Source organism: Bos mutus, chromosome 18 (assembly GCF_027580195.1).
Source record: "Bos mutus isolate GX-2022 chromosome 18, NWIPB_WYAK_1.1, whole genome shotgun sequence".
Taxonomy (NCBI): Eukaryota; Metazoa; Chordata; class Mammalia; order Artiodactyla; family Bovidae; genus Bos; species Bos mutus.
Window position 1 is genome coordinate 36,167,970 of NC_091634.1, and position 25,740 is coordinate 36,193,709.

The following is a 25,740-nucleotide window of genomic DNA, read 5'->3' on the forward strand; positions in this document are numbered from 1 at the left end:
TTTCAGAGAAGAGGGTCCCAGAAACAGCCACTGGGAATTACCTGGCGGTCCAGTGGTTAGGACTCTGTGATTTCACTGCCAAGGGCCAGGGCTCAATCCCTGGTGGGGGAACCAAGTTCCCATAAACTGTGCAGCATGGCCCCAAAAAAGAGAAACAGCCACTGTTTAGAATGGACTTGTTTGAATCTTTCCACGTCTGGAGTCTCAAATTCATCTGCTTTTTCCTTTAAGAATGATTAATTCCCTTCCACACACAACTGCAAGGATTTGACAAACACAAGGTTATCATTAATAACCACGAGTTGTTTCTAGTTTGCTAAACCAGACCCTGTTTTTCGACCTAATCGGCTAATCTCGCCTAATCCTCAGAAGTGTCCCAGGAGATAACGCATGTTATCTTCTCCATAACAGAGATTAGAAACCACGCAGGAACAAGATGAGGTGATCTGCATTTACGGAAACATCCGGCTGAAGATTTAGGAACGTCCACTTAGGTAACTGGCTCTATAGTCTTAGGCAAATTACTTCACCTACGTCAGCCTACCTGTTCCCATCTTTTAAAGTGGCATAATAGCAGCTACCCCTTCGGTCGGGTCCGTCGTCGTTAAATGAGTGAAGTGTGTCGAGCGCTGTAAACTGCAATAAACTGTGCTGTCACTGTTTTCCGGGACCACGTGGCGCCGACCCGGGACCCGCCACCCAAGGCTGCACAGAAATCTAGCCGCTCCGCTCCGACCGCCAGGGTGCGCTGTGACGCGGCTCGGGGCCTGGCGGGAGGCCGCTCTAGCCTCTCCCGGGAAGTCGCTGCCCTTAGTTTCAGCAGGACCTCGCGCCTCTGGGTCCGCGCCCGCTGGCATCTCCGCTCAGTCCTCCAGCTACCCACTGCCTGCCTGCCGCCCACCATGGCCCTGCTGCACTCTGGCCGCTTCCTGTCCGGAGTCGCCGCGGCTTTCCACCCAGGCCTCGCTGCCGCGGCTTCTGCCAGAGCCAGGTAAGCAGGGGGAAAAGGAGCTGAGGCGACAGGCCTGCCCAGCCGAGCTGCCGGCGCCCCAGGACATCTAACCCGCCTTGTAGGCACACGCGGGCACCCTCACACACCAACTTTCTCCGCTCCCCTCTCGGATTCACAGGGGGCTGATGATTGAGCGTCCACATCTCACAATGACCCTTTGGGTCCTACATCCCACCGCTCCCATGTCCCTGGGACTGTTGGAGAGCATGCCAACTTGTTCCCCTGGGTTAGGAAGTATGTCCCTCTACAGCACCCGGACTCCATTAGGGGTTGGGGGCGGGGGTGGGATCTCAGTTTCGGCCCAGTTGGGGGTGGGAGCGAGGGGAGAGCACCCGGGCTGCGGCGCAGAGGAGGCCTCGCGCGGATTGGCTGCGGCGCCGGCTCTGCCTCGCGCCTATTGGCTGCGGGGCCTGGGGAGCGTGTGCCCTTGACCGGCCGCTCTGGGGCAGGAGGCGGGGCTCACCCGTAGAAGTCTCCCTGGGCCGCGGCAGGCTTGGGCGGACTGCAGCTGACGGCCGTTTGTGCGTCGGGGCAAGGAAGCTCAAGGAAGGAAGATTCTTGGGCTCTGGCTTTCGGGCCCGGCTTTCCTCTCTCATTCTGTGGCCTTGGCTCCCGGTATCCTCCCGCCAGTCGTCTCCTGAGTCACCAGTGACCCCTCCCCCAGCCCTTTAGCCCTTGGATCTAAGAGTCCGGGTTGAGTGACCCCCCCCTCCCGCCTTTTATCCCTCAGGAGGTCTGGCCGTAGGAAAGTTGCCTTTCTTCCCCTCCCGCTCGCTCTGCTTTTTGATCTAGTGTTTCTTCATCCCAGTTTCACAGAGCCAGGCACTAGACCTGTGCTAGATAGATACTGCAGTGAACAAACAAGCCCGAGGGAGGCGTCGGTGCCACTCAAAAATTCCAAATTTGTCATTTCAAACTGTGTGATGTGTTGCAGAGAAAAGGTTGCAGCGCATGAAACGAGTCAGTAATCCCTTCCTAGTGGAGAGACCTAAGCCAGGCTGTTTAATTCACTCAAGAAGCCGATTTGGGACAGTGTCCTTAATAACTCCCTAATCAGGAACCGAGTCTCCAAAACCACCGCAATCAGATATTAACTCTAAAGAGCGAAGCCTTGACCTCTCGGACGTGTCTTGGCCTTTTCGTTTAAATGCATACAGGAAGCCTCTAAGCCGGCGGGACACTTTGTTCTTTCCAAACCCTGTCCAGGTTTGCCCAGGCTTTCCCGTTCTTCTCTCCCTGATTTGATTCCTTCTTGGCCCACTGTCAAGCTGTGCTCTTTAAGGCCGCCTATCTAGTGGGCCAGAGTTAGGGAGGGCTTATCATTTATGCAGCAAATTTGGAGAACAGAAAGTAGTGCCTAAAATTATAGCCAAGTGACAGTCTGTTTCACCATTGTAAATCTTCTTGTTCTCTGGATTTGACTGGGTGCCCTCAGCTCTACTTACAAAGTGATTGGTGAAAATCCCCGTGGCTCTGACCTTTTAGTCATTCTTTCACTTTGACAGCCTGATTCTTTTGTGTCTTTTCCCCATTAGAATGTGAATTCCATGAGAGCAGAGACTATACCTACTACGTTTACTGTTCCGTCTCAGCATTTAGAACATTGGCTGGCATGCCTTTCAAATGAAATATTTTAACTTTAAACTTTGCTTTTTAACTTAATGCAACAGAGACAAATACAACATTTTCACATTGTATCTTAGTTCAAAATCTAAACATAGGGGAACCAGAGTGGTGCAAAATGTGTACCAAAAAAGTCTTAAAGTATGTGAGCACCTGCAGTTGAGATGTTCAGGTTTAACACTGATGCATGATTGACTGATAGAAACAGGTGCCAGGCCTGGCTATGACTGTTAACTGTTCAGACAGCAAGAAAGTAAGAACCTCCTTTCCTGCCACTGTGGATGTGATCTTTACCTAAAGCCAAATGGTAAAGTTGGAAAACATTTATGAAAAATAAACTCAACTGGTTGAAGTTTCTTTTCTTTTTCTTTTTTTTTTTTAACAGCTCATTCTAATACAGTGAAACCTTGGCAGTTGGTATTCTGAAGAACTGGGTATTTATCCTATGAAATACTTTATGTTCATACTTGAGTCATTTAAATGAACTAAGTTCAAGTGTTTCATATAGCTGCATTTTTTATACAGAAAGCACTAAACATTTAACCTTTCCTTATTGTGCTGTAAAAACACAGTAACATGAATTGAGACAGAGTCACAGGACAGTGAAGAAAGGAAAATATGCTAATGTATTTTATAGATATCTGTTGTTATTTAATTCTGATTATTTAATTTGTAGTGAAATAACTGAAAGAGTATCAGGAGACCCTTTAAAAGGCCGTGTACAGTAGTGGTACAGTAACCAGTAAGAAGATCACAGTTGTAGTATCGTCTTTGCTGTTTTTAGTTCTATGATCATAAGCAAGTTAATTAACTTCTCTTATTTTAAATTAAGAATCTGAGGGAAAGCATTTTTAAAACTATGAAGCACTAGATAGGCCTGCAGAAAGTTTTGCAGAGTTTTTGAGTTGGAGGTGTTTATCTGCATACTTTGCACCTGACATCTTTTGGTTGGCTGGTCAGTATTGCTCAATGGCTGAAGTTTTGCACTTTTGTCCAAAATGCATAGATAAGAGTGCTTTGTAGGCCACAAGTTATCAGCATCAATTTTGTCCCTGGAGCACTCTTGGTTCCCACTAGTACTCTCTTAAAAACAGAGTTCTTGCAGTGTAGGTATAATCTTTACCCTTTTAAGCAATAGAATAATAAAGAGCATAAAGGACTCAAACATCCTTACTGATGTAGAACTAAATCAAATGAAATATCCCTGCTCCTTTCTTTAGATTAAGATTTAATATTTTGAAATTCTTTTAGAATTCTTAAAAGATAGCACTCTCAGTGACTTCTCTGCCAGAAGACTCAAGGCTGTGATTTCTGAAGAAATTTCTCTACTAGATAAGCTTTTTAAAGAACTTGACAAATAATTGCTTTTCATACGCTTTAATAAGAAGGGTGCCTTCTCCTTGTGGTTTAGGAGCAGTGCTCTGTCATTGTTGATGGAAGGCCTTGGAAATAGAACTGTGTTTTTAAAAGTGAAAATTGCTTACTAAAAGTTCTATGTCCTTAGGTATTCAGGGTGTTCCTTGCACTCATCATTTAATGATAGTGATATAGATGGGCAGATGGCTACATGTTTTCAGGGTCTGAATCATGGGTAGGATATAATGAAAGCTTCGCCAGGCACAGTTCAGAAATTGCTTCGGGGTATCTGTTTCTTACTATTGCTTAGGTACTGAAACAACCTAGCAGCCTAGAACAATGAGAAAGAATGAGAAGGAATTTGACTCCTGGCAGGAGCGCTAGTAAGGAGGAAAATTGATGATATCTCCCAAGACTCCAGAAAAAAACTGAGTAGTAATCATTGAAAAGCAAGAAAGGCCTGCATTTGGTCATAAAGTTATAACTTACGCTCCTTGAATTTTTTTATGTACTTGCCTCATCAGTCTCTGTACTACTGGCAAGATGGTTTAAAAAAATATATAGTAGTAATTACTTAGTAGCAGTGATACCAGCTAACATCAAGCACTCACTGTGTACCAGACCCTGTTTTTGAGTGTTTCACATTTAATAACTCCTTTCATCCTTATAACAACCCTCTGAGATAGGTACTGTTGTGCCCCCACTTTACAAGTAAGCAAAGTTGAGGCTTAGAGAAGTTAATTGATTTGCCAGTGCTCACACAGCTGGTAGGTGACTGAGCATTGGAATCCATGCTGTTTGCCCAGTCCTAACATTGCCCAGGGCAAGCTGTTAAAAGAAGTAAAAGCCTGGGAAATCTGAAAATGGAATAATCCACCCTTTGACAAGAGAGAGTTAGCTGTACACACCAATTACTGCTCCAGAGACTGAGACAGTTTTCACCTTGTCAGGAGAGCTAAAATTTACCTCTGCGGCCGTGTCTGAACAGCTATCCCGTGTGCCTTGTGGAGGAAAGTGGTATATTAGTGCTGACTGGCCTCAAGTTCAACAAGAGAACGATTGTTGGGAAAGAAATTTTAATGAAATAATAATAATTCATCAGGCTTTCAGTGTGGATAGTGTGCTGTGCTGTGCTGAAACATTTGATTAGTTAGGATTGGATAAATGATTACTAGAAAAAGGTGGGCTGTTTCACCTAAGTCATTGGGAACCTTGCTTCCCTAGCTTCCAGTTTCAACTGCAACACCCTAGGCTCTTTCTTACCCCTAGCCTCTGCTTAGACTGTCTTTTTCCTCCTTTCATCTGTAGCAGTTAGCTCTCAGGTCACCCTCTCCTGGAAGCCTTCCTAAGCCTGTACTTCACTCCCCTTCCCAGGCTATCAGGCCCTTTCCTCAGGGCCCCCATGAATAATAATCTATGCCCTGAGCCTGTCTTCATCACTGTGCATTGTCCCCCTCACCTCCACCCCCCAGCCTACATTGTCTGTAACTCCCTACTGGTCACTCCACTGGGCTAATCTGGTGGTGAGGGATTGTGTTTTTATACCCAGCTCTTAGCACACAACAGGTTCTCAGCAATTGATTTAGAGATCATACTTTGTTTTCTATAATATGAAACTATAAAATAAAACCCTTTCTGTTCATTATCCCTGAAGGAAAATCTAGAATAATCTTTTTCTCAGAACAGTAATTTACCATGAGGTAAAACCTCAGTTTTATCCACTAATGCATCCATGCTGCCAGGAGTTTTATTGGGGGGAAAAAAAGATAGTGCTTTTCAGGGGTCAATCACAAAGATAGTTTTTGGTAAAAGATAGCCTGAAATTTTTATGTTTTCTGTAGCTATGATTCAATTTGGGGAAGGTCAAGTGAAAGTGTTGTTAGATGTTATTAATATTTGGTCCCTTGATTAAGATGAATGAAGGATTGTGAGTGCCAGAAAAGTGATCATTGCTTACCTATATGATCAAAACAACCACAAAATAATATAAACATATAACATGATTGTAAAGAACCTGGCTCTTTCAAATGTGCAGAACATCAAATTTAAAAAAAAACAACTTTGAGTTGGAAAATAGAAAGGAAAAAAAAAACTCATTGTACCTTAAATTCTTTTGTTCACCAAATTGCTAGCCAAAACTAAGATTAATCTACTAAATTTGTTCTAATTTATCCTTAAATAATCAAAGACTTAAGAGTCAACATAAAGCATAGAGAAGTATTCTGCTTTCTAAAACACAGAATCTCTAACATCTAGACAGATTACACAAAAGGTAAAAAGTAACCTTTCATATTGTTGGTAAAATCACCAAGAATGATTGAGCAAAAACCTTATTAAAATGGCAACATATTCCGTAGCTTCTTTTCAGACCCAGTTATTATAAATCAAAACAAAATTCACTTTCTAAGGTTTGTCATGTAACACCACTTGTGGCGTCTCAGTTCACTGACAAGGGATTGAACCAGGCCACGGCAATAAAAGCCCAGAATCCTACCCGTGAGGTTACCATAGAACTCAACTCCCCTAAAGTGTGTCTTACTTGTTCTTTCACAAACTGACACTTTAGGATAGTCTCTCAGTTTCATTTCTGATAGAGTAAATCTTGGTAGGCCTATGCCGTATAAATAAAGGCTCAAAGGCTCTTTTGGATCCTCAGTAAATTTTGGGAGAATAAAGGGATACAAAGACCAAAATGTTTGAGAGCAACTGCCCACTGCAGTACTCTTGCCTGGAAAATCCCATGGGTGGAGGAGCCTGGTAGGCTGCAGTCCATGGGGTCACTGAGGGTCAGACACGACTGAGCGACTTCACTTTCACTTTCATGCATTGGAGAAGGAAATGGCAACCCACTCCAGTGTTCTTGCCTGGAGAATCCCAGGGACGGGGGAGCCTGGTGGGCTGCCGTCTATGGGGCCGCACAGAGTCAGACACGACTGAAGCGACTTAGCAGCAGTAGCAGCTTTAGAACAACACTTTTTTCCCTTGAAAAACAAAAACTTACACATTTATTTCTGTGTCACTGTTGATCATAGTATAGTCTCAACCACTCAATAATTATAATCTTAACCAAAGTAATTTACATTTCACAGATAAAACAGGGGAGAGAGTTTATGTCAGTCCTACACAAGCATTTAATTAGGCTTAGTAATCAGCATTTCAGTATTTTGTCATACTTAGAAGTTATCTCTGTATCAATGATTAATTACTCTGTTAACTCATTATAATATGAATCCAAGATTTTAAGTTATTCAAAGATCTGAGAAATTGTCTTCGAGTATTCCAAAATTTACAGTTCTCCCAAAAATTCTCTCCAAAACCCATAACCCTAGTCTAATCATGAGAAGAACATCAGACAAATTCCAACAGAGGGGCATCCTACAGAGTATCCCTAACCAGTCCCCACAAGCAGTCAACATCATCAGAATAAGGTATGTCTGATACTGTCGCAGGCAAGAAGAGCCTAGGGAGACATGACAACTAAGTGTAATGTGGTGTCCTGGAACAGATATAGAACACTGGGTAAAAACTAAAAAGTCTGAATAAATTGTAGACTTAATGTAGCAACCATTGGTTCTTTCATTGTAACAAGTGTACAATACTAATATAAAATGTTAAGAGGAAACTGTTGTGGAGTGGGTGTACAGGAGTTCTGTACTATCTATTCCATTTTCTCTAAATATAAACTGTTCTAAAAAATAAAGTCTGTTAATAAAAAGTAAAAGTATATTTTTACTGAGAACCTCCCTGGTGGTCCAGTGGTTAAGACTCCCTGCTCCCAAAGCAATGGCAGTGGCACCCCACTCCAGTACTCTTGCCTGGAAAATCCCATGGACAGAGGAGCCTGGTAGGCTGCAGTCCGGGTAGGCTGCAGTCCATGGGGTTGCTAAGAGTCAGACGCAGCTGAACAACTTCACTTTCAGTTTTCCCTTTCATGCATTGGAGAAGGAAATGGCAACCCACTCCAGTGTTCTGCCTGAAGAATCCCAGGGACGGGGAGCGTGGTGGGCTGCCGTCTATGGGGTCGCACAGAGGCAGACATGACTGAAGCGACTTAGCAGCAGCAGCAGCAGCTCCCAAAGCAGAGTGCTGGGTTCGACCCCTGGTCAGGGAACTAGAGCCCACATGCCAAAATGAAGATCAAAGATCCCACGTGCCACTGCAGAGTCCCAGTGCAGCCAAATAAGTACAATTTTAAAAATATATTAAAAAATATACTATTACTGTTAAAATTTTAAATTTGTCAAAATAAGAATTGGTCGAACACAAATTTACATTTTCCATAATTTTGGGTGTTTAGGAGTGCTATTGGGCTTCCTGGGTGACTCAGCGTAAAGAATTCACCTGCCATTGCAGGAGACGTAAGAGATGTGGCTTTTTTCTTTTTCTTTTTTTTAATTGAGGGATAATTGCTTTACAGATTGTGTGGTTTTCTGTCATACATCAACAAGAATCAGCCATTTATTTTCAGGGCAGCAATGGAGAAATGGACATGGAGGACAAACCTATGGACAAAGTGGGAGGAGAGGAGGGAGAAGGGGAGATGTATGGAGAGAGTAACACAGAAATTTACAATACCATGTGTAAAACAGATAGTCAGTGGGAATTTGCTGTATGACCCAGGGTACTCAAACAGGGGCTCTGCGACAGGCTGAAGGGTGGGGTGGGGAGGGAGATGCAGCTCTGATCCCTGGGTTTGGAAAGATCCCCTGGAGAAGAAAATGGCAACCTACTCCAGTATTCTTGCCTGGAGAATCCCATGGACAGAGGAGCCTGGTGGGCTACAGTCCATGCGGGATCACAAAGAGTTGGACACAACGGAGCATGCACCCGTAGGAGTGTTGTTAGTTTCTTTTATCAAGTGAACTAGTGTAAATTTAGAAAAAACAAACCCACATAGAATAAAACGTATGCTTGTATTATATTAACATGAATAAATAAAATATGTAGCTGGGTTTTTTAATCAAATTTAGTCTTATTTATCAAGGATTTAATTTATATGAACTTGAATTTCTAAAATGTTTCTGAGCTGTTTAAGAAAAATTGAGTCTAGCACATTTTAAGCACTAAAAATTCAGTTTCTGTAACAATTAGAACAGAGCACCTTTACTTTGAGGTTTTTATAATCTATTTTATCAAAGATAGAGTAATCTAATCAGTGTTTTCCATCTCTCGCCAGAGATGGAAAACATTTAACATTCAGACACTCAGAGATATAACAAACAAACAAAAAAAAGGACTTTCTGAATTATACATGGAGACCTTATATCTCTTAAGATCTGTAACTTCGGACTTCCCTGGTGGTCCGGTGGGGACACGGGTTTGATCCTTGCTCTGGGAACTAAGATCCTGCATGCCAAAAAGAAAAAACTATAACTTCAGTTACAGGTGAGGAGTAAAAACACACAATCTCAAGTCTTATTTTAAAAAAAGAAAAGGTGCAGGGAACTTCCCTGGTGGTCCAGTGGATAAGAATCCACCTGCCAATGCAGGGAACACAGGCTTGATCCCTGGTCTGAGAGGATTCTGCATGCCCCACAAAGCAGCTGGGCCCATGCAGCACAACTACTGAGCCCGCGTTCAAGAGCCCCACACTGCAACTACTGAGTCCAGGAGCTGCAACTATTAAAGCCCAAGTGCCCAGAGCCTGTGCTCTGCAACTAGAGAAAGCCCACACACAGCAACAAAGACTCGGCACAACCAAAATAAACATGCAGGGACTTACCTGGTGGTCCGTGGCTAGGACTCCACACTCTCAATGCAGAGGGGCTGGGTTCGATCCCAGATCTGGGAACTAGATCCCACGTGCCTCAACTAAAGATCCTACATGCCACAACAAAGATCAAAGATCCCATGTGCCATAGCTACAACCTGGTGCAGCCAAATAAGTAAACAAATAAATAAAGATGCAAAACGACAACAAACCAGAGTATCTGTCATCTCGCCCAGTGGAGAATAGAGCTCTACTATCCATTTCCAGAAATCACTAATGGTCAAAGCATAATACCACATTCACAGTCTGTGTTGCTGACAACTGACCATAAAGGAACCAGAACCCCCAAATTAGTAGGGAGTGGGGAACAAGCTAGAGAAAGCTATTTAGGTGCGTTTCCCTTTTGGGATTCACTCTGGGAGTGCACTTCCCCAGCAAGGCAGTTCATCTGACCCCACCAGGTAAATCCACTGGGCAATGGTGGATTACCCCAAACACTGAAAGGATATGGTTTTTCTTTTAATTCTTATTTTTATACAACTTTTCAAAGGTTACTTTTCATTTGCAGTTATAACAAAATATTGACTATATTCCCTGTGTTGTACAATACATGCTTGAGCCTATCTTAATACCCAATAGCTTGCACCCCCACTCCCCCTGCACCCCTGTATTGCCCCTGCACACTCTCCACTGGTGACCACTAGTTTGTTTCCTGTATTTGTGGGTCTGCTGCTTTTTTGATAGGTTCACTAGCTTTGTTGTATTTTTTAGATTCCCCATGTAAGTGATATACCGTATTTGCCTTTCTCTGTCTGACTTAATTTCACTTAGCATAATGCCCTTCCAAGTCAATCCACATTGCCGAAAATGGCAAGATTTCATTTAAAGGATATTTTTTAAGGTAAAATCATGACTGATACAAATATAAAGTGCTGAACATTGTTAAACATTTTAACTCAATAAGTAATAAGGAAATCAGTGCAGTGTTACAACCGGCTCTAAATACCTGGCAGTTCTTTGTCATCTCCACCACTACTGCCCCGACCTGGTTCAAGCCTTCATCTCTTTCTCTTGCTGGGTAAGGAACCAGATTTTTCAGTGATCCTCCTGCATTTCCTCGCCCTCTGCATTCAGTGACCATCTTGTGACCAGACAAGCTATAAAAATCTATTCACATCACTGTTCTTACCTGATGACCATCTGCCCTCCAAAAAAAAACTTAAATGATTCTGTATAGTTTCACTGCATCCAAAGTAGAGCCCAGCAATCTGTATGTTAGCAGGCTCTCCAAATGATGCCCTCAACAAGTTGGTAAACAGGCTAAAATGCAACCCCCTTGGTTGGGTGTGTTACATAACAACTTTACATTGGCCTTGCTTCCTTCTCTTGTCTCGTCATTTACCACTCAGCTTCTTACTGCCAAATTACTTGTGATATCTTTTGCCTGGGAATTCAAGTCAGGTTTGGACTGCATTGAAAGCATGTACATCCACCCTGTCCTCCCCAGGATGATTCAGGTGTCCCTGCCTTTTGCCTCTCAAAGCATTTGTATTGATATTATTGGCCTTCTCCACTCTTCAGCAACTGCTGTGACATCTTAGGTATTGTATTATATTGGTGTCTGTTGCTATACTGTATAGCATAGTATAGCAGAAATAGTAGAAGAAATAGTAGACATTTCTTGAAATGGATTTTTGGCAGATCAAGTTGTCTCTGGCCATGGAAGTCTAGGTACTGTGACTGATATCTTATTTTTCCCATTTCAGCTCCTGGTGGGCTCATGTGGAGATGGGGCCCCCAGATCCCATCCTGGGAGTAACAGAAGCCTTTAAGAGAGACACCAACAGCAAAAAGATGAACCTGGGAGTTGGTGCCTACCGGGATGATAATGGAAAGCCTTACGTGCTTCCAAGTGTCCGGAAGGTAAGCTTGCTAGACATCTGTTTGATGGGGATAAATAACTGAAGGGCCCTCCTGAAGACAGACTCCTGGATTGGGGAGACCTGGGTTCTCGTTCTGATACTCACTACCTGAATCACATGTGTTATCTGGGGTAGTCTCCTTAGCTGTAAAAGTGAGAGGTTGGGACTATATGATCTTTTCCAAGATTGAACTTCTGTGATTATCTGTAAAACAGGCAGAGTGTAATGATGTTTGAGATGGTTGAATGGCATCACCGACTTGATAGACACGAATTTAAGCAAGCTCCAGGAGTTGGTAATGGACAGGGGGGAAGACTGGCGTGCTGTAGTCCATGGGGTCACAAAGAGTCTGACAGGACTGAGTGACTGAACTGAATTGACTATAATGATTAATCCTAAGGATGCACAAAAGGACCAAGAATTTAAACATTGTCTCTTGGTGATAGGAATAGCCCGTTATAGATGAGGGTTACCATTGTTATTTTCCATTTTTCCCATTTTGATTGCCTTAATAAGACACAACTACCTAGGTATGCTCTGTCCTTTCATCCTATTGAACTATTAAATAATTTTATTTTGTTATATTTTTATTAGTAGTCTTTTTACTGGTTATCACAACTCTAAATAATGTAACTAATTTCCTTCTAACAACTTTTTAAAAGAAAGTACTTCCTTTCCATCTGCACCTCCTCTGATGAAATATCAATGTGCTGCTGTGTTTCTTCCAAACATGGGGTAGTGATGTGTTGTTGCTACAAACAGCAGAACTAGGCATCCTGAGTGGCAGTTACAGAAGCATAATTTTGGGTGACAGTAAAGAACCGCATTTGAGCTTCAGTAGGCTGGCTCAGGCCCTTGTGAGCCACTGCAGTAACAGAGCAGGAGCTGAAGGAACCACCGAAAGAAGAAATTTCTGAGTGTGTAGGAGTACAGATTAGGTGTCATCTCTCTAGGAAAAAAAGGACTTAAGAAATAGCTGTGATGAGAAGACTCAGAAAAACTGCTGGCTCCTGGGTCTCAGGTCGTGCAGGGATTACTTTTGTTCTCAGTAAGTCAGTTTAAAGTATTTGGCGTGAGGCTTCCCTGGTGGTCCAGTGGGTGAGAACCTGCCTGCTAGTGCAGGGGTCAGGGGTTCAGTCTCTGGTCAAGAAGATCCCACATGCCTTGGCACAACTAAGCTCATGTGCCACCACTCCTGAGCCCATGCTCTAGAGCCCATGCTCCAGAACAAGAGACACCACTGCAGTGAGAAGCCTGTGTGCCACAACTAGAAAAAGCCCATGCACAGCAGTGAAGACCCAGTGAAATCAAAAATTAATTAATTAATTTTTTTAAAAGACCTGGAATAAAAAGGAGAAGAAAGAAAGATTATCTGCCTGAACAAATTTTTTAAAAATAAAATTTAATTTAAAAAATTAAGTATTTAGCATGTGTTAACTATTGACAGAAGCTGAAACACTACCACATACTTTTGTATATTACCTCCTAACTCTTTACCTGAGTCATATGAGGGGTAGAAACAGCTGTTGAGCAAACTGAAATTCAAGGAGGTTAATAAATCACCCAGAGTCACACAGCTAGTAAGGGTCAGCCAGGCCTCTGACTCCAAAGCATGAAGATACGTGACTATAACTGTCAGCCTTGAGACTCCATGGACTATTGCCCGCTAGGCTCCTCTGTCCATGGGGATTCTCCAGGCAAGAATACTGAAATGGGTTGCCATGCCCTCCTCCAGGCGATCTTCCCAACCCAGGGGTCTCCCACATTGCAGAAAGATTCTTTACCATCTGAGCCACCAGGGAAGCCCTCTTAGATTGGCATATACCTTAAAATACTCCCCCTTTATGTATTCAGATTTGATTTGCTCTTGTGCATCCCGAGACTGCCATTTTTTGTTAAACCAAGAGATATCATATACCTACCCATTCACATAAAACCTAACTTTAAAAAATAATAAAATATGATTAAAAAATATAAAATTTCTGTGCTATTTATAAAATATATTCTAGTTACCCTTCTTCTTGGACAGTATCTCCAAACTTTTTAAAAGAGGCTTTACTTCCAAAATTTAACTTAGAAAACATTTTTTCCTTATCTAGGCGGAGGCCCAGATTGCTGCAAAAAATTTGGATAAAGAATACCTGCCCATTGCGGGGCTGGCTGAATTTTGTAAGGCATCTGCAGAACTAGCCCTGGGTGAGAACAATGAAGTGTTGAAAAGTGGCCGGGTAAGTAGCACAGACTCTGGCATCATACAGGGTCTGTTTTTAAATTTAACAGATTAAAGAAATCTGAAATAATTTAAACAAGAAAAGATGTATCACTTTGTGTGTGATGGCTGTTTGGAGGTGGCTACACTATGACTAATGTCTCTTCCTTTAGATAGTAAATTGGCACTCATTCAATAGAAGATTTCCTATAATACTAATTCCCAAAATGGAGTAGGAATATGAAATGTTGTGATCTGACCAAAGATTTGCCACTGCTTTTGCTGTTAGTCTGTGTGAGCTTTTGCTCGTTTTACACTGAATGGCTTTTAAGAGTGCCAAACTGTGCCGAGTTTTAAGGCCTGAAGTTAGCGCTCTCACCCTCTGTTCCCACGCTTCAGCTTAGGTACAGGAAACAGGCGGAAAACAAGCCACAGGGCACTGCTGGGGCCAAGACAAGTCTGGCGGTCCTCTGCTGCCTCCTCACAGCCAGCTTGTAGAAAGAGAGCAGACCATACTTACTTGTGAGTGTCTCCCTCCTCTCAGGGCAGAGCGCATCGCTCTAGCCTTGAGAGGATGCACAAGAGACTCCTAGATGTCTCCCCCCTCCAGTTCCCTGGGGGGCCCTCTTTCTAGGAAAGAAAGAGGTTTTTACAAACAGATTCTTGTATGCACCCACAGAGAAAGCATAAGCCACTTCATGCACGTGGGATACAGCCGGCCAGCCTGACAGGTGGGCTCATGTGCATTACAGTTTACTTGCCTTTGAAGCAAATATATTTGTTAAATAGATAGATTTGTGTGTTTAAATATTTACTTTTCTGGGTAAGTCTGGGGGAAAACACACACAGTAGCAAAGCTAAACTAACACATCTCCCTTCCCTATTCCCCAGGCCAGAATAAATGGTTTATATAAGACTGGTCTAAGTCAGTACATCAGTTCATTAACTCCAAGAGAAGCATACACCCTCAACCGCAGGGTCATGTACTATTGATCGTAAGTCATGGACAAAATATGGTCTGATGGCTGTCTGTCAACCAACCACCTGTTGAAGTAAAGTGAAGTCGCTCAGTCGTGTGTGACTCTTCGTGACCCCATAGACTATAGCCTACCAGGCTCCTCCGTCCATGGAATTTTCCAGACAAGAGTACTGGAGTGGGTTGCCATTTCTTTCTCCAGGGGATCTTCCCAACCCAGAAATTGAACCCAGGTCTCCCACATTGCAGGCAGACGCTTTACGGTCTGAGCCACCAGGCAAGATCCAACCACCTGTTTACCAGTCACTAAAATGTCTATATTTTTCTGTAATTTTTGCTTAGTCTGTGTTCCTTGAGTGAATTACAGCTAAGTATAAGACTGGCCTATCTTAAAATAACAGTTTAAATAAAATAACATCAGTTTCTCTTTTATAAATTGCCATGCCTCTGTCAGTCTTATTATCAGATCTACAGTTAGGTTTTTATTTCTATCATGCCGAAGTTTGCATAGGCAAATTTTGTTTACGAAAGAGTACATTAGTAGGGGTTCCCACCATTTAATGCATCGCCTCCCAGTCCAGAAAATAGACTTAGGTTTTGTAGAGCGTAGTACTTTGTGGTGCCTTCAAGCAAACAAACAAAAAAACCCTAACTGTAGTTTCTTCCTCATCCCCTAAAGTTGACCAATTTGAAGATTTACTGAGGCCGTTTCCCTGTTACCCAAAAGATATTTTCAGATTATGAAAACTCATAGGCTATGATTCATGTAATAATGTTATTCTAACATACTTGTTGACTTTTTAAGATGACTTGCTTTTTCATGTTCAGAGAGTCATTCGATTTCATCTAAGTCTAGATTCTATATATAAATCAGTCCTTTTTCATATCTGATTGAGGTGGGAGTTGTGTCCTGAGAATTTCTGCTACAACACAGTATGACTGACAATTTTCAGGCCAGGCAATAAGGAATTAGCGTCCACATCAGCAAAGGCGCTGGAAAGTGGAGAGCCAGCTCTTTTGAGAACGTGTAAGAAGAGTCTTGCCTGGAGAATCCCAGGGATGGGGGAGCCTGGTGGGCTGCTGTCTATGGGGTCACACAGAGTCGGACACAACTGAAGTGACCCAGCAGCAACAGCAAGGAGAGTCTATCTGTCACTTAGAAAATGGAATGAAAACAATAGTGCTGTTCTCTTGTTTCCAAATCTTCCCTTGGAAGGGTGTCCTCAGCTTCTGAAGAAGGAGGGGCACTGACTGTACAGTGCCTCTCTGTGGGCCTAAGCTCAGGTTGGGTAAGTCATGGGCCCATAGAGAGACTGCTGCACGTCACTGACCACTCACCTCTCTCCTTCAGTATGTCACCGTGCAGACCATTTCTGGAACCGGGGCCTTAAGGATCGGAGCCAGTTTTCTGGTGAGTCTGGAAATTCCTTCATGAAAGAGCAGTAAGACGGTCTGTAAATTAGGGATGATGGGGTTCCCAACTCCATATGTGTTTGACTTCTGACCTGGAAATAGATTTTCTCTTTCCACAAGGCTGGAAGATTTCCTGTTTTCTGATAAATGAAGTTTGAGGAGGGGAGGAATGGAAGTACTTAGAAGAAACAATTATTAGAAGAGTTATTATGAAGTACAACTTACTGAGCACGTACTGTAACTAGGAACTTTTATATTTTAACATGTTTTATCTTCTGAGGGAGACTTAGTTAATGCCATTTTACAGAGGAAGAAAGTGAGCCCAGACAAATCCTTGGCGACACAGCCCAGTATAATTGTCGGAGCCTGAACCAACCCAGGAAGTCTCACTGCTGAGTCACCACTGTCTCTCAATCATAGAGAGAAGCTGACTTTCAGTAGAGAAAAACCTCCTCTCAGTAAAATATACTTTTTTTTTTTTTTGGCCTCTCCTTTCTTCATTTTTCCATTCACTTTCATTCAATCTTTTAGCAAAGATTTTTTAAGTTCAGCCGGGATGTCTTCCTGCCCAAACCAACCTGGGGGAATCATACACCCATCTTCAGGGATGCTGGCATGCAGCTCCAGAGTTATCGGTACTATGACCCCAAGACGTGCGGCTTTGACTTCACAGGCGCTATTGAGGACATTTCAGTAAGTGTGGCTCTCAGGGCAGGAGGGGGAGGGAATAAGGAATTAACCTCCTTGTGGAGGTTCGAAGTCTCCCTACTTGAGTCCAATATCCAACTTAAAATACTGGGATGAGGGACTTCCTGGTGGTCCAGGGACTTCCTGGTGGCCCAGTGGTTAAGCCTCTCCATTCACCGCAAGATGTTATGGATTTGATCCCTGGTCGGGGAACTAAGATCCTTCATGCCATGTGGAGTGGCCAGAAAAACAAAACCAAGACGAGCTAATTCCCAGACCTCATGTTATCTTCGTTACTTATCAAATAATGGTGACCCTGTGCATTTCAGGTAAGTGATCTCCTGTAAAGCTGCAGAGTAATCTCTTGGTCCTTGTTTTTTTAGAAAATACCAGCGCAGAGTGTCATTCTCCTGCACGCCTGTGCCCACAACCCCACGGGAGTGGACCCTCGTCCTGAGCAGTGGAAGGAGATGGCGACAGTGGTGAAGGTGAGGGGGTGAACTGACCGGTGACAGTTCTGCATTTAGGAACTAGCCTTGGACGCTTCACTTGGCAGAGTCTTAGCAGTGAGAATTAACCTCAAGGCTGCATGAGATTTCCACTCATTGTGTAGTCACCAGAAAAGAATTCCTCATTTGCATAATTAGCAGTTCTGTAATTCATGATACACTAGGAGTTTGAAAATAACCTTTTGTTCCTCAGCCAAGATGTATGGGATTCTGCTAAAACTTGTCTCTGGCTAGTCTGCACAGTTGGCATCGTCAGCCCCATGACGTCTGCTGCTGGTGCCTCCACTTGCCCTGGCCAGTGGTTACGTGGTCACCCTTTCATCCACTGTTGCACATCCCCTCCTGTCTGCCACTCTTCTCAGCACTGCCGTTAATTATTCACAGTGAGTCTCATTCTTCTACGAGAGAAGGCACTCGTCAAAGTTCCCAAGGAGGGAGATACCTATTGCCTCACATCCCCATTCTCATTCCTTTTGGTTTCCCCTTTCTTTCGATTCTGTCAAACCTAAGCTACGAACAGAATGAGACAGAGGAACAGCATTCAGAGAGCACTTTCAAGATGAAATGGTTATAATGAGGCCTGGAATAAGATGGCCTGCCGGAGTCACATTAGCCCCAGGAAAGGCTGAAGTTAGTCCTATGTTGACTGGACCAAAATAATTACCCAGACCACTGTGGGCCTTAGAAGAGCTTCCTGTTTGGACTTCCCTGGCAATCCAGTGGTTAAGACTCTGCTCTTCCAATGCAGGGGGCACGGGTTCAATTTCTGGTCAGGGAACTAAGATCCTACATGCTGCACAGGTGGGCCAAAAAACAAGGAAGCAGTTTTCCTGTTTGACCACGCAGCATTCTATCCAGATTGGATTATCTTTTCTTAATGTTTTCTTGAAGGCCTGTATCCACCAACATAAAAAATATATATATGTTAATACCTTAATTCTAGGAAAGTTAAACATCTCCAAACTGACACCTGGGGACAAAACTGTTGAATCTGAGCAAGGCAGGCATGGTCCCGATAAGCACAGGTAGACATCTGGGGCGTCTTGGGAAGGACTCCTAAAGCTTTGGCCATCTTTTCTTTCCTTCCCAGAAAAACAATCTCTTTGCATTCTTTGACATGGCCTACCAAGGCTTTGCCAGTGGCGATGGTAACAAGGATGCCTGGGCTGTGCGCCACTTCATCGAACAGGGCATTAATGTTTGTCTCTGCCAGTCCTATGCCAAGAACATGGGCTTATACGGTAAGCTAAAGGACTGAGGGTGATGTGTGTTCTGTTGAGATTGAAGAAGTGCTGGGAGAGGGGGCCGCAAAAGTGTAGAGTCGAGGAGGGAGGGATTGCACATGAAGATGTGTTTATAACAAAGAGTTATTTTTGCAGTGCTTCTAATGGAAACATATAAGACATAGCAAATTTAATCATGATTGCCTTTATCATTTTCAATCAGAGAACCAGAAGACGATCCATGTTGTCTTTTCAGGTGAGCGTGTGGGAGCCTTCACTGTGGTCTGCAAAGATGCCGAGGAAGCCAAAAGAGTTGAGTCCCAGTTGAAGATCCTGATCCGTCCCATGTATTCCAACCCCCCTATCAATGGGGCCCGGATTGCCTCCACTATTCTCACCAGCCCGGATTTGCGGAAACAATGGTAAAGGCGATTTGCACCTCCCCAGCCATCTGCCTTTCCCACCACTGATCCTGCAAAGCTCCCTTATACTTGGCTTATAGGGACATGCAGTCATCACTCAGCTTCCACAGGTGGAAGGGGAAGGAGAGAGGAGTATGCATTTTGTCAGCACTTTTGAACAGATAAATTGGTTTTCCCCTGTAAGAGACGGGCCTAATTCAGAAACAGCAGTTCTCTGTAGTCCATTATCTCCATGTTGAGTAAAACCTGCCTTCTCCTAAACTGAAGTGTCTTATGTAGGAAAACTTTCTTCCGAATGTTATATCTTTTGTTTTTATCCTAATAATAGCAAGCATTGAATTGGTATTTCTGCATGTTTTATATTATCTATACTATCTGAATCTCTTGGCACCTGTGCTCTAAATTAGTGTTATTCAGAAAAAAAAAACTTTTTTAATCACAATCCACATAAAACTTATATCTTACATCATCACCTATGTATGTATGAATATATAACTGAAACTATATACATATATATACTATATACGTGTGTGTATACACACACACACACACACACAGCTTTCAAAACTCAGGATTTGGTCTTCCTGAGCTATACTCCAATTTTTTTTTAAATGCCAGTTGCCCCCAACTGTATTGAGTTTATGACCTACTAATGGGTCATGGCCACAGTTTAGAAAACATTGCTGTAGATCAGGGGTTGGCAAACTATGTTCTACAGATCAAATCTAGGCTGCCGCAATTCTAATAAATAACATTTTATTGGCACACAGCCCTACCCTCTTCTTGATGAATTTGTATGGATGCTCTCATATCACAACAGCAGAGTTCAATAGTTGTGACAGAGGGTTATACAGCCCATAGAACCTCATATATTTATGATCTAGCCCTTTAGAGAAAGCTTACCAAACCTTGCTCTATATAATTCAGAGTCTTGGAAGATGTGATTTGTTATGTAAGAGTTTATCCTGTATAGCTGATTAGCTGAGAGGTAGATCCCTAAGCAGCTAATGGGATAGAAGAACTAAGTCTGTAAGAAACTTCATCCTCAGCTCACCTGGACATCATGTGAGAACTATTTTTTCTACCTTAAATTAATCCTGTGAACACTGAGGGTAAATAGAGTCTGGTTCAGGATATTTCAGATATATGCTAGGCTTACTAAAAAATAAACTACTTTTTAAATTAGAATTTTATTTTTTTCCTTTACAAAATTATTGTGTGATTACATTACAGAAAATTTGGGCAAGTCACTATAACCCAGATTTTGTTTTTCCCTTTGCCTGTTATTATTCCTATTGTAACATTAATAATATGTCTATATATTTATTATATGTGTGTATATATTAGATATATATGTGTAGGGTTGGTTTGTTTTTGTCACAAAGAATTATAACCTTTTTTCTTAATTTTTAAGTGGTTTTTAAAAAAGATTTCCATGGTCCTTAATGGTTATCAAGATGTTTATTTTTTTTTAACGTGTGCATTTCAATATTCATTTTGAAGTCTGTAGTGATTGGAGAAGGAAATGGCAACCCACTCCAGTGTTCTTGCCTGGAGAATCCCAGGGACGCGGGAGCCTGGTGGGCTGCCGTCTCTGGGGTTGCACAGAGTCGGACACGACTGAAGTGACTTAGCAGTAGCAGCAGTAGCAGTGTACAAAGATGACAGAGATACTGTGCTAGGTGACTAAGATGTCTGTCCCTTTGGGGAGTTTATAATCTAGTGAGAGAAACATGTATGGCATTGATACAAGACGATAGGATAAATGCTGAGTAAAGGAAGAGCTGTTGATTAGTGGGAAATGAGGAAGGATGTGATGCAGACAGCATCATTTGACTGTGCCTTGAGGAGAGAGGGAGCTCTTTTCCGAAGGGAGGCGAAAGGAAACTTGGAGGGAGAGATGTGCATGAGGATCAGCACAGGCGCAGGATGTGCTTTGAACGTGGCAAGTGAGTTTTGTGGCAGAAACACTGAGTGTAAGGAGGATGGAAAGGGCAGCGAAGCTGGGAAGGAGCAGATCAGGAAGTACTCTGATATTGTAAGAAGCCAGATCTTCATTCTGTGGACAACAAGGATCATGGATGTGACCCTTGGAAGCAGTGGTTGCTGAGGTGGCCCTGCATCTAGCCATTTTGTGTACTCAGTGCCTTTAGGGCCCAGGCTCAAAGTGAGTGGAACTGGATGAATAGGACTACAGGAAATTTAAAATCAAATGCCATCCTTAGTGGGGCCAGGGGTTCCAGCTCCAGCCAATAATCGCACTGCCAATGCAATGCTGCCAGCTTCTTGTTTTTTAAGAGAGGCTGCAAATCTACATCTTTATATGCAAGTGCCAAATTTAGGAATCTTTAACTGGGTCAGATAAGTCACGACTAAGACTCTTATTTGACCTTTGGTTGGTAACCTGTAACCTCTGTTCTAACTCTGCATGACACTATCATAGAGAGATGGTTTGGAAAAGTGAACCCATGAGAACAAGGAGGTAAATTCTTCACAGTCATCTAGCTGGTAGGAGCCCACAAGAATTGCCCAGAGCTCCACAGGAATGGAAAAAAAGGGTAGATCCTGAGGAAGGGGGAGACTGTGTCTTGAATCCAGAGGACTGCTTTCTTTGCTCCCCCAGATGGAATTAGCCCTCTCTTCCAAAGGCTGTCTTAACGCAGCACCTATTGGTTCATGGCTTGTCCTGCTTTGTTCCATAGTGGGTTGTTTACAGGTGTGCCCCGGCCGCGGGTGGCGAGCCTTTAAAGGCAAGGGCCAGGTCTTAGCCCTGCCCTTCTCCTCAGCACTTAGACATGGCTGGGCACATGGCCATTTCACAGCACACTGTCTGAACTGTGAAGGTGGCAATGTTTCCTCCATCCATGTTAAAGAATAAGGTAATATTTTACTGTTTAATTTGAAGGTTTTGCCCCTGCATAAAAGATGGAGAGCCTTAGCCCTCGTAAGTTTTAGAATGATTTATTCATTCTTCTTTTTTTTTTTTAATTTGAAAATCTAATTGGCTTTATTAAATAATTCATAAATTGGGCAGTATCCATCTGGTAAGTAGAAAGGCACTCTGTTCATTTTCCTTAATAACTCCATTATGTCAACTATTTTAGTTGCCTGATCATAGTGTTTCTGATATAAAGCAGAAAGCTATCAAATAGCTTTCTTCCCAGACAAGGATTTGGTCAAGAACAGAGAATTGAGGCACCCTTGGGGGGTACTCAAGGGAGGTATTAATAAAAGCACTGAGAGCTGGCTTATCTGTCAGGGCTTGGCCAGAACTGAGCTACATCTTGGGGGATTTTTTTTTACAGGTTGCAAGAAGTGAAGGGCATGGCCGACCGCATCATCAGCATGCGGACACAGCTGGTGTCCAACCTCAAGAAGGAGGGCTCCTCCCACAACTGGCAGCACATCATTGACCAGATCGGCATGTTTTGTTACACAGGCCTAAAGCCTGAACAGGTGGGTAGACTCCCGTTCCTCTCCCACTGACTAACTGATCAGTCCTTGCAAACCAGAATTCCTCAGGTCACCTATGTATTTAGGATTACTCTGCTGCTGCTGCTGCTAAGTCACGTCAGTTGTGTCCAACTCTGTGCGACCCCATAGACGGCAGCCCACCAGGCTCCCCCATCCCTGGGATTCTCCAGGCAAGAACTCTGGAGTGGGTTGCCATTTCCTTCTCCAATGCAGGAAAGTGAAAAGTGAAAGTGAAGTCGCTTAGTCGTGTCCGACTTTTAGTGACCCCCATGGACTGCAGCCTACCAGGCTCCTGCATCCATGGGATTTTCCAGGCAAGAGTACTGGAGTGCGGTGCCATTGCCTTCTCCGAGGATTACTCTAGGAAGAAGCACTCATTTCATCTTATTCTTTGTTAGTCGTTTATCTTTTGTTAGTACTTTACCTATCTGTTTACTCTGTGAGGTTATAAACTTCTGAAGAACAGAGCTTGCCTTGGTCATTTTTATGACCAGCACTGTTTCTCAAAAGATTCCAGAACAAGCAAGAGCCTGAATATTGATAGGAGAAGTAGCTATTCCATAGCTAGATTCTGGATCCATTTTTCTAGAAATGCTGAATCTAAGATTTTTTTCACCTTTCCCTACCTCAGAATTCAACATCCTACTTTAAGATAGCTATTTATTCTTCTTTTGTTTTAAGCTAACACACCAAACTCTAGGAATGGGTTTAAATGAGAAAACAGAGCTTCTGTTATTTTTTTTCTGTTCTAAACATTGGCTAGTTGTGCTGTGCCAGGGCTGGGGAGACCACCCCCCTCAACCAGGAAGCACCCACACACTCTCCTCTCTGCAGGTGGAGCGGCTGACCAAGGAGTTCTCCATCTACATGACAAAGGATGGCCGCATCTCTGTGGCAGGGGTCACCTCAGGCAACGTGGCATACCTTGCTCACGCCATTCACCAGGTCACCAAGTAATTCCCCTGGTCAGCAGGAACAGAGACAACCTTCCTGTCTTCAGCCTCTGCTGTTATGAAATCCACATGGAGGAAGAGGGAGGGTGGATGGTGGTAAGCGGATCTTTTTTTTCCAACCACAGTACTGTAAAACTCAGCGATTGAATGTGTTTCTCAGAAAAGAACGTGCAGTGAAATAGGGCGGAGGCACCTGTGACTGGTGTCGGGAACTTTGTGGCTGTAAACCAAACTCATCCTTTATTTCCAGTTTTTCCACCAGAGTTTACATGTACGAGAAAGCCCCCCAAAAAAAAAAAAAACCCTGTCAGTCACACCATTGCAATATTTCAGAAGCTTTAAGTGAAATACCTTTTGGTGTCACGGGTTTCTCTGTAGAACCAGCCTGAAAACAGCACCTGTTAGAGGCTTTATGAAAAGATGAAGTTCTAACATTAGCAGTCAGCCTCATGTTTGTCCTCCCGTGACTGAGCAACTTGTCAACAAACTGTATTATGGAAATCATGTTTTACAGCGAGTCTGCTACCACTGTAGTGGGAGAAAATAAAAGATGCTCTTTCCCATCTTATTTAGGGAAAAGAGAAAGAAGGCTTTTCTTTCTAGTACCTGCAGGATTTTAATGTTCTTCTTTTCTCCCTAATCACTGCTGTTCCTTTCCTCGGGCCCAGAGATCTGTAACTAGCCCAGATATTCGTCCTGTCCTACTTCCTGAGTGACCATCAATCCCATCCCATAGGATTTATTTATTTGAAGAACGAAGAACATTATTTACTGCTCATCCCAATACCCTCGCTTTTCTTGGCAAAGAATAGCAGAGAGTAGGTAAACCGCTTTATTTTGGCATCCTCTTCAACGTGGGGATGTTGCCTCTGCCCAGCTGGCCCTCATCCCTTTGTGCAGTGTGGTTGTGCAGTCAGTCATCTCATCAGGAGTCAGGCCGTGCAGGGTAGAACCGGGAAAGAGGATACTCTGGGCTTCAGTTTTAACCCTTGTGTGCTGCCAGCTGGGCTCAGGCTTCACCCTCTGGAAAGAAAACCACCATTTGCTCTAATCATGTAGACTTGTTGCAGCCTGGTTTCTCTGTTACAATAAAGTTACTGTAGACCCAACCTGTCTACCATGTTATCTTTTTTCCTTAATGGGATGAAAAGGTATGAGTGGGTATATATCCCCGGAATCTAGAATTGTGTCCAGGTGACCATAAGCCAAGAGATGTTTTAGCTGTTTCGAATGTAAACTAAAGCCACATCCTAGGTGTCATTCCTTATATCCAGTCCAATAATGTTGAAAATGTGGGTATAATCGTTTGGACCTTGGGGGAACAAGTAAGTGGAGTACCTCAAAATCCTCTGGATATAGGCAGTGATGAGATGACGGGGAAGTGGCAACTTCAGATGTCTACAGGATTCAAGTAGGTAATGTAAATAAATAGTACATGTAAAGTAAAAAAGTAATGTGAACTTGACGTGAAATGCTTATTGGTGACCAGCCAACGTCCTCAGAGTGAGACATAGAGAAGTAATTGACAGGTACTGTGAAAACAAAAACCCAGGGTTGCAGGTCTTCATTTTTTCAAATAAAATGGAAATCCTGATTTTTTTTTTTTTAAGGAGGTCTATTGATGCTTAAAAGCTGGCAACTAATTCTTTTTTTTTAATGACTTATAAGCAAGATGCAAACTAGATCACCAGCCTCTACCATAAAGTCACGTACTCCATCAGCAAACATCCCAAGGTTTTCCTGTCACCTTATACTTCATGCCAGGAGCCATTCACGACAGGACAGCTCTGGACGGACAGGCAGTGGAGCAGGGGTCAGGCCCAGAGCCCATCCACAGAGTTTTGATTATAGTTAGGAGGGGAAAACGGGCTCACCTTGGTCCTTCCCCCTTGCATCTCCTCACTCTCTGAGAGACACAGTGCATAATGGGCTCATTCCCGCTTCTTGGCTCTGCGTGTTCCTGTTGCTAATGGATACCCCAGGTGATGAAGGGTCAAGTGAATGGACTGACTCACTGCATGTCTTTGGGAAGGTATCTTAAATGGGTAAACAGGCAACGGATTACTCAGCGGCTATGTAAAGGAGCTGACTGCCTATCATAGAAGAAACTGCTTAAAGTCGCCCTGTCTGGAGCCAAAGTGGTTGAAAGTTGGCCATCAAGACCTCAGCTGGAAAAGGAACTTGACCACGCAGCCAACCTTGTTATTTTTAAACACATGCATTTCCAGCTCACCCTGGAGTAAGTCCTATT

The 25,740-nt window shown here is 43.2% G+C and overlaps 1 protein-coding gene across 1 annotated transcript; it reads left to right on the top strand.

Annotated features, from left to right (window-relative positions):
• The first annotated feature begins 803 nt into the window (after positions 1–803).
• On the top strand, positions 804–24,598 carry GOT2 (glutamic-oxaloacetic transaminase 2). The gene is made up of 10 exons (XM_005899914.3): positions 804–991; positions 11,468–11,624; positions 13,723–13,851; positions 16,160–16,219; positions 16,753–16,914; positions 17,292–17,396; positions 18,508–18,658; positions 18,897–19,062; positions 22,368–22,518; positions 23,371–24,598. Exons 1-10 carry the CDS (start codon positions 903–905, stop codon positions 23,491–23,493), a joined length of 1,293 nt encoding a protein of 430 aa, XP_005899976.1. The 5' UTR covers positions 804–902; the 3' UTR covers positions 23,494–24,598.
• The last annotated feature ends 1,142 nt before the right edge of the window (positions 24,599–25,740 follow it).